The sequence below is a fragment of the Lissotriton vulgaris genome, chromosome 5, assembly GCF_964263255.1.
Source record: "Lissotriton vulgaris chromosome 5, aLisVul1.2, whole genome shotgun sequence".
Lineage (NCBI taxonomy): Eukaryota > Metazoa > Chordata > Amphibia > Caudata > Salamandridae > Lissotriton > Lissotriton vulgaris.
In genome coordinates this window covers 217,065,680-217,082,760 of record NC_141693.1, presented here as the reverse complement: position 1 = coordinate 217,082,760, position 17,081 = coordinate 217,065,680, and the positions used below count along the sequence as shown (strand labels likewise).

The 17,081-nt window shown below is 43.8% G+C and overlaps 1 protein-coding gene across 3 annotated transcripts in view; it reads left to right on the top strand.

Annotated features, from left to right (window-relative positions):
* DPH7 (diphthamide biosynthesis 7) overlaps nt 1-3,846 on the top strand; it is a 155,570-nt gene extending 151,724 nt beyond the window's left edge. For all 3 annotated transcript variants that reach the window (XM_086921193.1, XM_086921195.1, XM_086921196.1), the window contains one exon: nt 1,124-3,846. In XM_086921193.1, coding sequence (XP_086777319.1) covers nt 1,124-1,581 — 458 coding nt within the window. In that variant the 3' untranslated portion in view covers nt 1,582-3,846. The remainder of the gene's footprint in view (nt 1-1,123) is intronic.
* Nucleotides 3,847-17,081: the final 13,235 nt, after the last annotated feature.

The following is a 17,081-nucleotide window of genomic DNA, read 5'->3' as shown; positions in this document are numbered from 1 at the left end:
TACATGGTTTATTTAGTTTTGCTTGGAAGATCGGAAACAATCTGAGCCTCCCTCTTTTAGAAAATATAATAGCAAACGTATTTCAGTTCTGATTTACAGGGCGGCCATTTGGAGCTATCAACCCACCCATAATCTGGAGCCCGCCCCACATTTCTTCCTGCATGAAAAGCTAGGTATGGGTTTAGTGGAGGGCAGTGTTAAATTAGCACCCTTTATATTAGGGTTGTCTGTAAGGAGTAATCCCCAGGCTCCTGAACCACTCCATCATTGAAAACTGCCTAGAATGTAACTATGGTCTTTTGGTACCTTGGCTACAGTATATTAAAAAAGTAGCCATTTTCTCAGAAGGCCAGACAAATGTATAACCCATGCTACATTATCTAGATAGGTGATGGAGTTAGAAGACATCTATACAAGAATATGCAATTATTCAAACTACACCAGGCCCAGGGCCTCATTTGAATCTTGTTATTAATCCATCGGAAAGATCTCTGCTCATCAGATTTCTCTCTGGTTCTGTTTGAAGCTGTTTATGCTTTCCTGTGGGCCAATATGACCCTGCAGTGATTCTAGTTTGGCTGTGGTCCATCTTCCCCTCAAACACTCCTGCATTTTGTCTTTTTTGCACATTTTACAAGGATTTAAGTAGACACTTTTGATATCTGTGCTTAAAGGCAAGGGCTTTGTTAAATGTTAACCAGCTTTGTTCTTCTTAATGTCTTTTGGCTCTCCAGTTGTATGTAAAGCTAAGAGCTGTTTCTTAAAATAATTTGTAAGACATTCTTTTTTAACTTGGCTCTGTCGTTTTTTTATTTGTTTTTGGACTGTGGTACATTGACAAATGATTGTGTATTTTTTACTTTTATATGCCTTTTAACTATTTGAGGTCTGTTGTTATTGCTGTGCTTTAATGATTATGTTTTACTAATTGGATAAAGATTGTCTGTCAGAGATAGTCTGTTTTTTCTTCTTAGCATGATACTGGTTTGAGAACAGTGTTGTACCAATTAAATTGTTAAATATAACTTGGCTTCAGTTGAGCACCAGATGTATGTCTGAATCTTGGGCCATTCCAACAGAACATTTGATCATTTTTCCCTTCTCCGTTTATTCTTTCTTGCAGCTAAATTGGCAGATGAATGTCCTATTTTGTCATCTTATGTCCTACACAACTCCTTGGCATATGGAGCAGATTGGTCTAAAATCTCTCTGGCAGATTCCCCTGCCTCTAACCCAGAGGCTGCATCACTTGACTGCTGTAGCTCAGAGAGTCATGCCATAGCAGCTAGTGATCGGAAACTAGAGGTGCAAGTTCAGAACCTGAGGATTTCCTACGAATCCCCCACCGGCAGCTTTGACTTGATTGTCGAGGATGAGGATGGTGTCTATGTCCCAGAGGCTGACTTTGGAGCAAATAAGATTGCCAGCCTGGAGGATGTCTCCCAGTGTGACCCGGCTGAATGCATGACAAGTCAAAAAGAGCATAACATACTTGCAACCTGCTCATTCTATGACCACGTTTTACATGTCTGGAAATGGGAATCCAGTACAACTGATTCGTCGAGTACAAATATTTCTTGAAATTATTAGTAAATGCTATAGTTTGTTTTTTAACAGAAGAACCTTTCATAGACGTCGAGGTTTGGTAAAAACAGGGTTACTGTCTGTGTGTTTGTTAAATGTGCACTGTAGAGAAGCTAGGTTAAATCCTAGAGTATAGGTCTTTATCCAGGCTATTAATGGATTTTTCTCTTGTACCATTGTGGTCTGATCATCATCATCATCATGCTATTTGGGCTTCCTTTGGAAGTGTTAGTGAAGGTTACAATAAACTGCCAACCTTTTTGCAAACACAAGACCTTCATATTGGGTTACTTTGCTACTTTTGCCATTTACAGGAACATGTGGGTTTGAATAAACCTCTAATGCCAAGTGAAAGTCCAGCTTCATGTGCACTATTGTGCAGCCAATGGAGCAAAAGCTGCTGGCCACTCTGCATGTCTATTTTAAATTATGGTGAAAAACAAAAAGACTTACCTAGAGCATTACCCACATATACTGCTACTCATACGCCTGTCAGATAAATATCTCACATTCAATTTTTCATCATAACATAGGAGCATTGAAAATTCAGGAAGGGACTCCAACTAAAAATAAACCCCTTGGATTCAGATATAGCGCTTACAATTGTATAGTTTTATTAAAATGACAATTGTCAATATTTGAAATGAGCAAGAAACAATTCTCAATACAATAAATTTAGCACCAATTCAGACCCTTATAGTACAATAGTTAAAAATACATAATAGGTATACAATAATATTGATACAATTAAATTCAGTGCAGAAGTGTACAGTTTATATCATGAAACAAACAAGCAAACATAAAAATTGATTAATAAGAGAAAATCCTGCAGACACATATGTGGATTCTGTTGTCTAAATAGATCCAACAATGTTATACTAGAGAGGAAACGTGATATGAGCCCTGCTCTTATCCTTGAGTTTCCTCCCTGTTGGATTCCTTAGAAATAATTAGCATCAAAGCGTTTTCGTGTTTTTTTTAAAAAAAAGAAATAAACGACCACCTTCTTCAGGACTCAACAATTACGGGAATTTACTCCTCCATCATTTACTCTTTGTGACCATAAAAAAAGCCTCCATTTACACTCTCGTATGGACTCATTAAAAATCATGTGGATAATCGTTAATCCAATGCTGTGACTTTTGTAAAGGGCGCCCACTAATGTAATTGCACCTCCACACTTGTTACACCATCTTTGAACTTCTCCTCGCTACGAGATGAATACACTCCCAGCCGCTCTCAATTGACTTTGTTTAAACCTTCGACCAAAAGTTTGTGGCTTAAAGAAAATCCTCTTATATTAGATCTTCCTGTAAAAAGTCTGTCCGCTTCTCCGAGGTCTCATCGAAATGTGCACTCTACAATCTATCCGTTTGCCTGCGTGGATCTGGGCTGTAAGCTTACACCCCAGATCCATGCAGATCTGGAGGGTAAATCTCTGTTCTGTTTGAAACATAGTGGTGTATAATACTAACTGTGTTACGTGGCAAACTAATTGTTTCAAGAGCTATTAACATGCATAATGAATCAGGAAGTCGACCACAAAGACATATTATAAAAAAAGTAGATGGTCAAAGTCAATCGTCATTAATTTATGCCAAAATACCAAGACTTGTTGGTGCATCAGCTCTGAATTCCATGCCAAATTGTATTACTTTTGCACCCTTACATAACTTCCTAATTAAAAAGAAAACTACTCAATTTAAGTTAATATGTAGTAGGTGTAAAATGCCGATTTAAAAGCCACATAGTGTTTTCACTATCAATATTAATTGTTTTTGAGCCTGATGCAAAATATAACCCAGTAATCTTGCTGGATTACCACAGTTTTTTTTTCTTTTTTAAATGCCACAATTTTACCTTAAACCAACAAAGGACACCAAGCTTTTTTCTGATCATATGGTATATGCTATTGATGATGGATGGAAGGTTGAGTGATAGCAGAGATGTTCCAGAAAAAGTCTTAAGTCTCAGGTGACACTCTACACCAAAAACTATGTGCCAACCAATTTAAAAGCTTAACATGAACTTTAGGTGTGCTGTTTTGTTGTTTTACAAATGTAGCAAAGAATAGGATGCAAAGCAGTGCTGGTTTTACATTTCCAAATTGCTTAGGGAAAATGTGAGCAATAACTATATTTCTGTAGTGGAAAATGTTGGATATGTAGATTAACAAACATATTTAGCTTGAAAGGCTTACTGGTTTACAAGAAATCCCAAAAATTTATATTTTACTAGCAATAAATCTATTTGAACATGAAACGGTCTTTGCCACTTTGTATTGTTGTGTAATTGCATTGCATTTATATAGTGCTTACTCTAACCCTGACAAGGTGTTGAAGAACCTAATGGTGGGCAACACCCCATTCGGGAACCCAATATTATTGGTTAATGCAATTGTTATTGGTATTAACATTGTGCTCTCAAGGAAAACATTCTATGCATTTACTCTGTCTATGCAGTAGATTACATTAAATACAGTTTGCTTTTAACAGTGAGGTTTCTTAGTCATACAAGGATATATATTTCACTAGTACACTGAATCAGAGACCTGTGATTTATTTGTAATCTCTTTATTTTAAAATAAAGACAATGTAATGTTTTGGTGCTGATTGACAAAATGGTCTACATAAATGCTTTGTTCGAGGCATGTGTGGCTGATGCTATACATGCTACGTATACTCCTGCCATCTTGTGTTTGGCCCGGATGTGTGCAAGTTGTTTCCTGAATAAGTGTTCTCGAGTCACAAGGTATTATGATTCTTCCTACTACTGGTGGTGCTCATGGGCATCCGCTCCATTGGAAGCTTGTTTTCTTTCAGCTGTCTGGTTCAGATGTGTGTTACTGAGGTCCGGATGAACGCTGCTGCAGTGATCTCTTCAGGACTTCTCGGTTCCTCTCCCTTCCATCGGTATTGTTCTGCATCGAATCACCCTTTCTCACATTGACTCAATGAGCATCTGCTCGTCCAGGTTGAGGATTGGGTCAACTTTGATGCCCTGTTAGGGGTCTTGACCTTCTGGATCTCCATCAGGTCTGCAACCTCTGCCTCTCTCCCAAGCGCAACAAGGCCTCCTGTGAAGTCTTCCGCTCTAAGAAAACTCGTCGGTACAGTCAGGCTCATCGTCTTGAAATGTTGAAGTGGAGTGGTGATGACACCTTGGACATCTATTGGTGCAGAGGACCTCGAGGGCTAGACCCAGGTGGAACAGTTGGCCCCCGTGGAAAGGACCTTCTCGCAAGAACCCAAATTGGGTTCCAACTTGGAAATGGTGGACCTGCCTTCCACTGAGTTGGCCGTGAGTATGATATCACCTCCCCAGCACCACTCTCATCTCACAAGCACCCCCTCCACCACGTCAGCAACAAAGAAGATCCTGAAGCTGGCACACTTGCTGCCGACCACTCCCTTCGCACCGACACCTCCTTCAGAGCACCCTTCGGAGCAGAACCCATTGACATCAAAGCCCCGCTAGGCATCGCTGACTCTCATGCCAGAACCGAACCACTATGCATCGAGACCTGCTTCTTCTGCCAGCTCAACTGAAGAACTCTATGCCAGTCAGCATCATATCCTCATTCATCCTCACACTGGACGCATCCTTGCGAAGCCACTCTGACCAAGGATGGCTTCCAGCTCAGCTTTGAGGAAGGACTTGTCTTGTCACAATTACCTAAGAGCGAAGGCAACCAGCCCTTTGCCATTGCCTTGCCACCTACCCCCTTTTTTCCTACTACACCTTCCCACCGCTTGCTGACCCCCACCATTCCTTCACTCCTCTGGGTTCACCACATTCAGGTTTTGAGGGGCATAGACCAGGGGACCCTTATGAACTGCATCCACAGGATGATCCTTGGGATCTTTATGATGTGGATATTCCGTGGGACATGGCCCCTGACCTTTATCCCGCCCGTCCCTCTCCCGCCCTATGCTGCCACCTCCTGTTAGGTCCTAGGCAGGACAGCCTCTTTCCATAAATTTGAAAGGCATCTTACAGCCCGGGCCCCCACTTCTTTCGCTCCCTCAATTCCCAACTGTCGAGACTGATATGGGGTGGCAAACAGGCTAGGATCAGTTTATAGACGCTAATGTTACCCTATCATCAAGGTGGGTTTGACGTTCCTGACTTTCAGCAATATTATGATTGTGCCCAGGCCCACTTTGTGGCATACTGGTTACATCCCCCTCCCTTCATGGCCCACCTGGCGGTGGAAGATGGTTATAAGTGTCCTGTACAACCATCGGGCTATCTTTATACCGAATCGAAGATGTCGGACCGCGACCCCACTACAGTGGACTGCACTGTCCAGGCTTGGCGCCGCATTGCGGCCCACATGGAGGTCACCTTTTTATACTCGCCATGTATGCCTTTAGCACACGACCCCAGATTGAGGGTCACCTGTGAGGAGATAGGGCGCAAGCTCCTCAAGAGACTAGCGATTCACACCTGGGGAGATCTCTTCCTCCAAGGGCAGTTCCGTTCCTCGGCACAGTTCTTTGGGGAGACCCCCCCCACAGTCATGGACACGTTGCTTTATGTCCGTTTAAGACAAAACGTCAGGGCAGTCATTCCGAACTTTCCTGACGAGCCGGACGTCCTGCCCCCCTTGCACTCGCTTTTACAAACTGAAACCCCTAAACACGTGGTGTCCATGCTTTATAAACATGCCCAGCCTGCCCCATCCCCTCCCCCGCTCAAGGTTCGTAGTGAATGGGACGGTGACCTTGACGCACCGCTCTCTGACGATCAATGGGAGGAAAGTTGCTCACATACCACCGCAGTGACTGGTAATACTCGCTTACGGTTAATTCACTTTAAATTCTTGCACCGCACTTACTTCACTCCTTCCAAATTATTCCGGCTTGGCCTCCGAGATAATGACTGCTGCCTCCGTTGCGGGGCGGGAGGGGCTGACTTCTTCCATCTGGCGTGGACCTGCCCTGCAGTGGCGGAGGACTGGCATGCCATTTTTAAAGCGTTATCTGATATGGTTGGGATTGGTATGGACCCCTGTCCTAAGACTGCCTTGTTGGGGCATGCGGTCCCGGCATTGAAAACACATTAAAAAAAAATTGCGTTGGGCCTTCTGCTGGCCAAACGCCATGTTGCATGTAGATGGGGTAGAGGCCGTGCTCCAAAATTCAAGGTCTGGCTCAATACGATGTCTACCTGGCAAGATCAGCTCCACAACTACTCTGAACTTTTACCTCACAAGTCACACCCCAAGGACATATGGGGGCCCCTCACTGCCTATCTACTCCGACACCAGAGCGAAGACCCTCCAGATACCTGAAGCACTGTTCCTTGCCCTGACCGTCCTACTCCCACACCGACCTCTTCCCTTCCTCCATTCTTCCCTCCCTCCCCGGGTTGCTTTCCTGTGGACGTGCTTGCCTGTACTCTGCGCCCTTAGACCCCTTGCCCTACGATACTTCCCTGCCTCCCAATCATGGGTAGTCCTTATGTACTCCTTGCCCACTCCCGCTGCCTGGCCTCTACTAGCACTGCGTCCTGCTGCTCGCGGCACCAGCATCTTACGGGTAGCATTACTCACATGACCTCGGCACTCTACCGACCTCACAGACTTAGTTACATGCTGTCTCCCCCCCCTCCCCTTTTCCCCTCCTATCCTGTGTTAATCATAAGCATTTCATAGGTGTGGACCACACTTATACTGGCGCAGGCCGCCCCTACCATTTAGCTGCACTCTATGGTACCTCGCCTCCAACTCCTCTGATCCACATACAAGTTATGGTGGTACATTATGGGTGGGATCGTTCCCAGTTCTGTTTGGGGAAAAAAATGATAAAAGAAGCCTCATTTGCTTTCTTCTTGTATATGGTTTGCCTTCTCTCACTGTTATGATATGTACTTTACCTGACTGAGCCTCATTTATATCGCGGCCGGCCCTATGGGGTTGTCAAAGTCAAGTCAAAAAGTTTTATTTGTGTTGGTACTCGACAGAGGACCACAAAATTTTACATTTTACACACATTAAAAGAAAATCTATTTTTTAAAATAAAGGTAGAAAAGATTTTAAAAATTTGTAAAGATTATAACAAACGAATTCGTTCGGAGGTTGCTTACACAAAAACATAAGTTCTCTGACCATTGTAATTCTACAAGAACGGTAAATAGGGTCCAGGTATCTTGCACGAGCTGTAGTTACTTTATGATTTGGACATACAAATAATACGTGCTCTAGATTCTGAACACCCCCTTCACACAGTGTACATGTTGGAGATCCTCCCGGGCGCCATTTTGAGGTATATGCTAATACAGGTAGGATGCCCAATCGAAGCATGGTGATGGCCCTCCTTGCGCCATGCGTCAAGGTGAACCCGATATAAGACTGGCTTTGTTTGTATTCCAGTAAGTCAACGAAGGGTTTGTAAATAACTAGTTTGTTACAATGTTGGAAGTCCAGCTCATAGCTCAATTTTGGGGTAAAACATTTTAAGAACAATTTTACTTGCGCTGATGACCAAATGAGCAATATGTCTGGGCTTATATTTGCCATACGAAATGCAATAATCATGTTCTCTAGAAAGGTTTGTTTTTTGGCGTCCGACCCAAAAGTCTCTTTATTCAGCAACGATCTTAAGGTATTCTCTTTTGCATGTAGTAGATTGTAGGCCCACCTAATTAAGTTGGCAATTGCTGTAGCATAAGAGCTTGTGATTGATAGTTCTAATCTCAGTGCTTGAACAGGTACGGCGTCTGAGACTTTCATAATCCTTCTTAGAATTTTTCCTTCTTTGCGATCCATAAAGGCCCATTGCTTTATGGGGATGTACTCCGTCGCATAGGATAATACAGGTGGTATTTTTACTCTGTAAATTTTTATCATTGAGGAAAAATGCCTGTTCCCTGTGGCGCTGTAGAGTCTCTGGAGTGCTGCGGCATGTATTTCGGATTTCCTTTGTAGATTTTTTATCTGTGTTATGTTTAAGTTTTTCAAAAGGATCCTACCGAGGTAGGGGTATTCGTTAACCTCTTCAATCTTTTCTCCTCCTATCCTCCAGCTGTATTTGGCGCTTTGTTTCCTCCCCGAGAAGGCTACCACCTTTGTTTTCTTTGTTTGGTACTAAATAGTTTTCTTTGGAATATTTGTGCAAAATATCCAATGAGCTTTGTAATCCGAAAGGAGTAAGGTCTAACACCACTATGTCGTCAGCATAGAGCAATGCATGTATGCTTTGTCTGGCGATTTTAGGAGGTAGACTGGAGCCTAGTTGCAAATGATATGGCAAGTCACTTAAATAAAGGGAGAATAGAATCGGGGCTAGAAGGCACCCTTGTTTTAGTCCATTCTCAGTTTTGATTCTTTTTGTTAGTCCTTTTTCTCCCCCCATTTGGACTTGACAACAAGTATTGGTGTGTAAGTTTACTATGGTTTGTAACAGTTGTTCATGTATTCCAAGCCTCCTTAATTTTCTCCATAATGTTGGTCGATCTACCCGATCGAACGCCGTGGAATAGTCTATGAATGCTGCGTAGACGACCTGGGTTTTTCGGGTTACATATTTATCTAGAGTGACCTGAATAACTGCGATATTATCTGTTACAGAGTGTTCAGGTCTAAAGCCTGCTTGGAACATAGGTATCAGACCTGACGAGAAAGCCCATTCTTTCAGGCGGTCTAGTACTTCTGCTGCAAATACTTTTCCTACAGCGTCCATGAGTGCTATTTGGCGGTAGTTCCCTGCTTGAATTCTGCTTCTCTTTTTGTGAATGGGGATGATAATGCTCCCCTGCCACGATTTAGGTACTTGACCAGTGTCAAAAATGTAGTTAAAGAGGGGGTATAACAACTGGCTCCATTCCTTTGGGTCGGTTTGCAACACCTTGATCGGAATCTGGTCCTGGCCAGAGGCACCAGTGCTTCTTGCTTTACGTATATTCAGTTCAACGGATATAGCTGTAGTTTTGGTTATTGAACGATTATCTTTTTCTATGGTGTTAACCTCGCTTTTTTCATATGGTTTGATTAAATTTGCTTTGTAAAGATCTGTCAGATACGTTTCCCAGTCGTTCGGGGGGACCGGTATAGTTTGCAATTTCTTTTTTGTTCCAGTTATTTTTGCGACTAGAAACCAATATTTGCGCTGGTTATGTTTTTTCGCTGCTATCTGAATGTCAGTCCAGTTGCGACCTTGTAAGGCTTTGTTGTTACTTTGTTTCTCATGTCTCAATTGATTTTTTAGTTTATTTATTTCCTTCTTCGTTGATGGCGAGGAATTCCTATATTGGGCACGTATAAGTTTATTTAACTTTTTCTTTAATTCAGAGTTCTTGAAAGTGCGCTTGTTTTTGTCTTTCTTCTTACTATTACCTACTGTACCATCTATTACCATATTTAAAATGAAGTTTTTAATATCCTTGATAATAGTTTCAAAATTTTCTATAGGATTTTCCGAGTATGTTTTTGCTAAAAATTGTGAATGATCAATCAATGTTGAGATTTTATCCAGAGTCGAAGAGTTCCAGAAGATGCGTCTCTGTTCGCTTTTAACCATAATAGTGCTTTTATGATATATGATGTGACAGGCTGGTGAGGATTTGGGTATCCAATCTGTGGTTAAATGCATTCATGCATGATCACTCTCTTGAGTAAACTGGGTGAGCAAATGCGTAATTGTATCCAGCAGATCCATACTACTAATGATGTAGTCTATAATGGATAGGGACCCTTTGCCCCGTCTAGTGTAATTTGCCGGGATATCCCCTTCCATATTTCCGTTCAGTAGTACCCCATTTAGAATCGTCAACGCTGATATTAGCAGTTTACCTCTTTTGTCAGATAGTATACCCTCAGGAAAGTGTGGAATTGTAGTTTCCAGGGATTCTTCTAAGTATAGTTTTGCCCATTTGTTGATTTCGGTGTTGGAGATTTTGCTATTGAAATCTCCCACAATTAAGTAGGACAAATAAAGATGGTCTTCTGTTATCTTCCTGATATTTTCCATGATATCTAGGAATATGAGATCCAGTTTTTTGCCTGGTGGGGCATATACGTTGAAGAGGAGGATTGCCTTTAGGGGAGCTGTGCTATGTGTTTTTACGATGATTTTGATGCACTGTAAATTTTCTAATTTAGTCTCTACTATTTCCTGCTCCCACGAATATTCTTCCCTCAGTAATATAGCCAAACCACCTTTAGCGTGACCTCGTATGGTAAGTATTGCAGGGATTTCATATACATAATAGCCTTTATGAGTGAAGGGTTCAGTCGCCCACGTCTCTTGTAGGATCAGGATATCAGGCAGATTACTCGTGGCTACAGACAGTTTATTCTTTGTTCTACCGGCGATGTTCCAAGATGTAATTTTTAAACCAATGCTAAACAGATTGTTGTAGAGTGGTCGTAACTTTATGGCTGTTCAAAGTCTCCGAAATCCAAGCCCAAGACTTTATACTGTTACTATTGTCGGATTCTTTTGGAACTTGGTACCAGACAGCCCTTTGTCCTTTATCCACCTGTATTTTTATATTTTCTTGTCCTGTTAAGTGTGGTCCTGAGTACGTGGTTCCTGGGTCTCTTGTCACATCAAAATTTCGCTGGGATTTTTTGACATGTGAATTTGAGATTGCTCGTATTTGATCGTTGTACCAAATTGGTATTTTATTAACCATTGGTTCCACTCTTTCAACCACATCATATCCATGTTTATGTAGTGTCTCCTTTTTGTTGAGTATTATCCCTGGAAGAACTGATGACCAGAATGTTACCGTCACTAGTTTGATATTGTCTTTTTTAGGAAAGATCACTAGATCAAGTTCGTTGCTGGTCATTGATTGTAAAGGCCTTATGTGATGTAAAAGATCTATAATCCTTCCTCTATTAAGTGGAGTTGAGTCGGTAGGGAAAAGTTCCTCAAATTGGAGGATTTTAGAGTATGTTTCTTCTCTCTTTTGTCTGGGCCTAATGTTATCTTCCCTTGAATTTTTAATACTTTGATCTGATTGTATGGAGAGTCTGATTGGAACGTACTCTTCTGCTCTTGGGTCCAAGTATGGCGTCTTTTCTTCTAGATTTTTGTTATTAATTTCTAGCTTTTCAATATTTTGAGGCTTTGTTATGTCCTCGAGTTGTTCCTCTTCGGGTTTATATATAGTGACTGATTTTTGAAATTTTAGTTTACGGGTTTTCTTTTTTTGAATCCTTCTTACTGATTTTTTTCTCCTTCCTCCTTTTTTATTTTCAGTTTTCTTATTATCTATCATTTCTCCATTTCCATGGCTTGATATATCTTTTGTGTGTGTTTCCTGAGTATCTTGTACAGAATCATATTTGGGTTTATTTATTGCACTTATTTTAGTGAATATTGGAAATTGTTTTATTTTTTGTTGATGTTTTTCTTTAAATAGTTTTTTTAGTGAGTATTTTACCGAATCGTTTAAGTTATCCGACTTCTGATTTTGTTGTATTTGGGTATCTGTTGTTTGAGTACCAAACTCACGTTTTATTTTCTCATGATCTTTGTTATGATCTTTTAAAATGTCCTTTTGCACGTGTTTGATATTAATTAACGTATCACTTTTTTCGGAAGAATCTTTTTTCCTTCTTTCTTCAACTAGATGTTTTAATATCCCAATTTGAACATCCAAGGTTTGATCGGAGTTTTCTAAAATGTTTCCCAAGAAAGAGAGAACTGATTCCAGAATTTCTTGAAGCGAGAAGAGAGCCTTAGACATTGGTGTAGCTGTAGTAATGATATTATTATTATTTTTGAGATAAAAAGGGTCCAACGAAGAGTCGAGTGAGACAGTTTGAGGAGGTGTTTTTTGCTGGATACTATTGTTTGGCCCAAATTCTGATTTTTCTGTCATTAAGTTTGATTTGTTAATGCATGATTCCTCGTGTAGTGGTGAACTCCCACTATTTTTTATAGGAGTTGAGGTTTTTAGATGAGTCAATTCGTGATCTAAGTTTTGAAGATCTTTTGGGGTGCCAAATAATTTGTTACTTGAATCGGGCTCCAAGTGACACAGTTTTTGTTGTTGAGTAAGTATCGTTGAGGTACTTTCTACTACTCTAGTGGTTACTGATGAATTGAGAGTTCTTTCTTTTCCGGTTGTGTGTGTTTCTTGTCCCTCTTTAACTGTAAGAGTGGAGAAATAGGTACTGATTGCCGGCGTGTGAATTATACGACCATGTTTTATAGCTTTATCAGAGGATTTCCGTACAGCATTCTCCGTACCCATTCTTTTCATAAATATTGTACGGGATCGCAGTTTTTTAAAACCCATTTCTTAACCAGTTGTCGGCTTTATTTGATTTCTATATCGCTAGATTCGCCAAGGATAGGATAACAATGATATTACTATTGGGAAATTCCTGGCGTTCTCCAACCGCCCTTATCTTTGCTCGCAATGTGTGTGATAAGTCAGATATTTTGACCAATTGACTACAGGAAAATACCTTACTCTCGTACTTCCACAGGGATTTCCAAGTTGGTGCGTAGGTGGAAGGGGGGGGGGGTGGCCCGTCACGTCCCCGGACGGCCACAGACGGCCCGCCCTTTGCCCGGGCTTAGCTCCGCGCTTAGTCCCGCGTGCGTCCCGCGATCGCGTTACCGGTGCTCTCGAAATAGGAGAGGAGCAGGAGGGGGCGGGAAGAGGACCAGCTGCGGCCAATCAGCGCCGCTGTGCACGCTGGTCCTCGCAGTCCCGCCTCTCTCAGTGATCAGGGGAAAGCAGGTCAGGTCTCACTATCCAGGGCCTCGGGCGGCCAGGCGGGTCCCAGGGATCAGGTCCACAGCAGGGTGCAGCAGCCACGAGCGGCGCCCGCGAAGCGGGGGCCGCGAGGCGTGGCGAAGTGGCCGGCAGAGACAGCGAGCCAGCAAATTTCAAGTGCAGCGTCCGCAGTTCAACATCCAGGTAGGGCCCAGCAAAGGTTATACACTGAGCTCCCTCTACAGCACGCTATTATCTGCTGGAGGGGGCGGGAAGAGGACCAGCTGCGGCCAATCAGCGCCGCTGTGCACGCTGGTCCTCGCAGTCCCGCCTCTGTCAGTGATCAGGGGAAAGCAGGTCAGGTCTCACTATCAAGGGCCTCGGGCGGCCAGGCGGGTCCCAGGGATCAGGTCCACAGCAGGGTGCGGCAGCCACGAGCGGCGCCCGCGAAGCGGGGGCCGCGAGGCGTGGCGAAGTGGCCGGCAGAGACAGCGAGCCAGCAAATTTCAAGTGCAGCGTCCGCAGTTCAACATCCAGGTAGGGCCCAGCAAAGGTTATCCCCTATGGGGTTGTAGGCGACATGCTGTGCCTAACTATACTGCCATGCCATTTCAAGTATGTGTCTGCCTTTACCTTCCCCCCTTTTTTCATGGCTGCCGGCCTGACGTCTCAGGTTGTAGGCGAAAAGCTGTGTGCTGTTTCTACTGCTTTGGCACTCAATAAAGGCTTCAAAAATAAATAAATAAATAAATTTGAAAGGCATAGGAATGCCATTGTGGAGAATTTTCTGTTGGAAACCATTTCTTCCTCCCAGTGTTACATGCAATATTTGCCAATGTTGAAGGGGTTGATCAAACTGCCTTCTAATATTTTCAAGGAGCCAGTTAATTTTCAGGTGGCTACCCCTAGGGTGGACAAAAAATGTAAGGCCTCCCCGTCAGACCCAGTCTACATTAAGTGCCAACTCCCCCCAACTCTTTGGTAGACCACCATGCCTGCAAACGGGCCAATGCAGAGGGCACAGGCGACTCATGCCATCGAAATAAGGAAAGTAAAAATACTGATACTCCTGCCAAATCTGTTGCTGCACAATCCGCCAATCACAGGAGCATTGCTGTTTCAGTCTGATTGCTTTCCAGGTATGACAAGGCTCATTGAGTTGAAATGGAGGTGTTCCTCCGGAACCTCCCACATAAGTACCGTAAAAGGAGCCAAGAATTAGTCTCTGAAGACAAACTCATCTCGACTATCACCATACGTTGTGCCCTAAATGCTGCAGGCACTGTGGCTCGCTGCAATAATTCCAGCGTCCTCATCCGTAGGCACGTCTAGCTCTGGGTCTCTGACTTCAAGCCAGACTTTCAACAGCCACTCCTGGAACTGCGATTCAATGGAGAGCACCTCTCGGGCCGTAGGTTGATCAGATACTGTGGAATATCAAAAGAGCACAGAGACTGACAAGGCCATCGGCGCCCTACAAATGCTCTCTGTCCTTTTGACGGTCTGCCTACCAAGGCAGCTCCAAAGCTTCTTCCCAATGCTCTTTCACTTCTTTCCAACGTCAGCAGTCTCCACAACCCTCCGAAAGGGGTTACATTTGTGGTTCCTATAGAGGCAACAACTCCAAGGGAAGAGGTAAGAGTGGTTCCCCCAATGGAGCTCCCCCTGCTAAGCAGCCACTTCCACTCCTCATCATATCACCTCATATGATGCTGCCATGGTCGACTCCAAGGGTTCTCCTCCACATAGCAGCAGATCACCTCAGACCACTGGGTACTAGACCTCATATGCCATTGTTACTATTTAGAGCTCACTTCCACTCCTCCCAACATCCCACCTCGCAGACACATAGATACATCCTCTCCTCACAATACCAAAGATTGCTTTGGGAAGAGGCGGAGGCTCTCCACCTCAAAGGCGCCATTGAGCCAGTGCCGTCGCACCTACAAGGCACAAGGGTAATCTCCCTCCACTTTCTCATTTCCAAGAAGAAAGGACCACTCTGGTTTGTCACAGACTTCAGGCCCCTCAATGAGCACATCCTGTCAAAACATTTCCAAATGGTCACTCTACAGGAGGTTATACCTCTACTACAGCAAGGCAACTTCATGACTGCCCTCGATCTCAAAGATGTCTACTTCCACATCCCAATTCATCCAGCATAATGATGCTACCTACGGTTTGTGTAAGTGCAACCATTATCAGTTCAAGATATTGCTGTTCGAGCATGTATGTAGCGGATGGGGCTGGGGGGAAAAGTGGGTGAACTGGGTTAAAATACTATATAGCTGCCCAACTGCTAGGGTTCGAATGGGGGGGAACACTCTCCCCAATATATGAGTTCTTCCGCGGCACAAGACATTGTTGCCCCTGGTCACCAGTGCTGTTTGCGATGGCAATGGAGCCACTGGTGGCTCTCTTCTGCCAGGGCGGGGCGGCGCTGGGATTAATCCTAGATGAGAGACAGCATATTGTCTCCTTAGATGCGGACGACGTGTTGATATATCTGGGGGAGGCAGTGGCCGGATCGAGTACAGCCTTGCGTATATTAGACAGATTCTCCTCCCTGGCGGGACTGACAGTAAATATGGCAAAGACTTGCCTTTTCCCAGTGGCGGGTCTGCTTCCGAGACCCCATACGCTCCCAACAGATCTTAATTGGGCTCTAATCACGTTTAAATATCTGGTCATACATGTCTACCACTCCCTGACTGACTCACTCGAAGGCAATCTTGACAGAGCACTTCGCTTGCTCAGATCTTGTGTAGCATTTTGGAGTTTGCTAAAGTTCTCAATAATGGCACGCATATTACTGGCCAAGATGGTTATGTTGCACAGTTTCCTCTATTATTTCGGGAACCTCCCTCTGGCGTTACCCAGGGGCGGTTTGTTCCCCTGGACTCACTGGTACGGGATGGGGGGGGGAGGCCGTAGTAGAGTCTCACTGATGACATTGCAACGCCCAGTATGTAATAGGGGGCTAGGGGCGCCCTATTTTGAATTACACTACATGGCTTCGCAGCTGCAGTGGCTGGCCCAGTGGCTAGAAGGAACCAATGCGGAGTGAATATTCATGGGAGATCTGAGAGATCGCCCCACCATGGTGTTGATTAAGGTATTGGACCACAGAGTCATAACCCCTTATCAACGGAACTACAAATGACCGTACTACAATGCTGGAATAAAAGCCTGGATAGTCTCCCTGTGGCCCCCAAATACTCCCCACAGCTCCCCTTGGTAGGCCTACCACATGGAATACTACACCGCATCTTCACCTCGGAGCAATTGACAGACTGGAAGGGAGTGAGCCTCAAGACAGTGGGAGACCTTCACCGTGAAGGGACGTTGACCCCCTTTGTGGAACTGGTAGACTAATAGGGGCTGCCGGTGGGCCAGTTCCTGCAGTACCAGGCCCTAGTTTGCACTATTAGAGAGCTGTGGGTAGGAGGAGGAGGAGCGGAACCCGAGAGGGGCCACCAACCAAGTGAAATGGTTCTACACGACATTAGTAGAGGCATCACTGGCAACACTGTCTAAAGTTTGGGAACAAGCGTTAAACAAAAAATGTACCGATTAGGAACGTAACCAATATTTACAACAAGGGGTGGTGAGGGACAGAGTCTCTGAATTAGGCAGAAAGCTCTCACCCAGTCAAGAGATCAGGGCTAGATCCAACACCGTTTTTTAGCTCACTGCACCATCCCAGTTTCAGAACCTGGCTGTATGCAAATTAGTCTGTTCCTGTCCCAGTGCATGGTGGGAACAGGGCAAACCAAACTACAAAAGCCAATTCTTACACTGGGAAGGAAACAAGC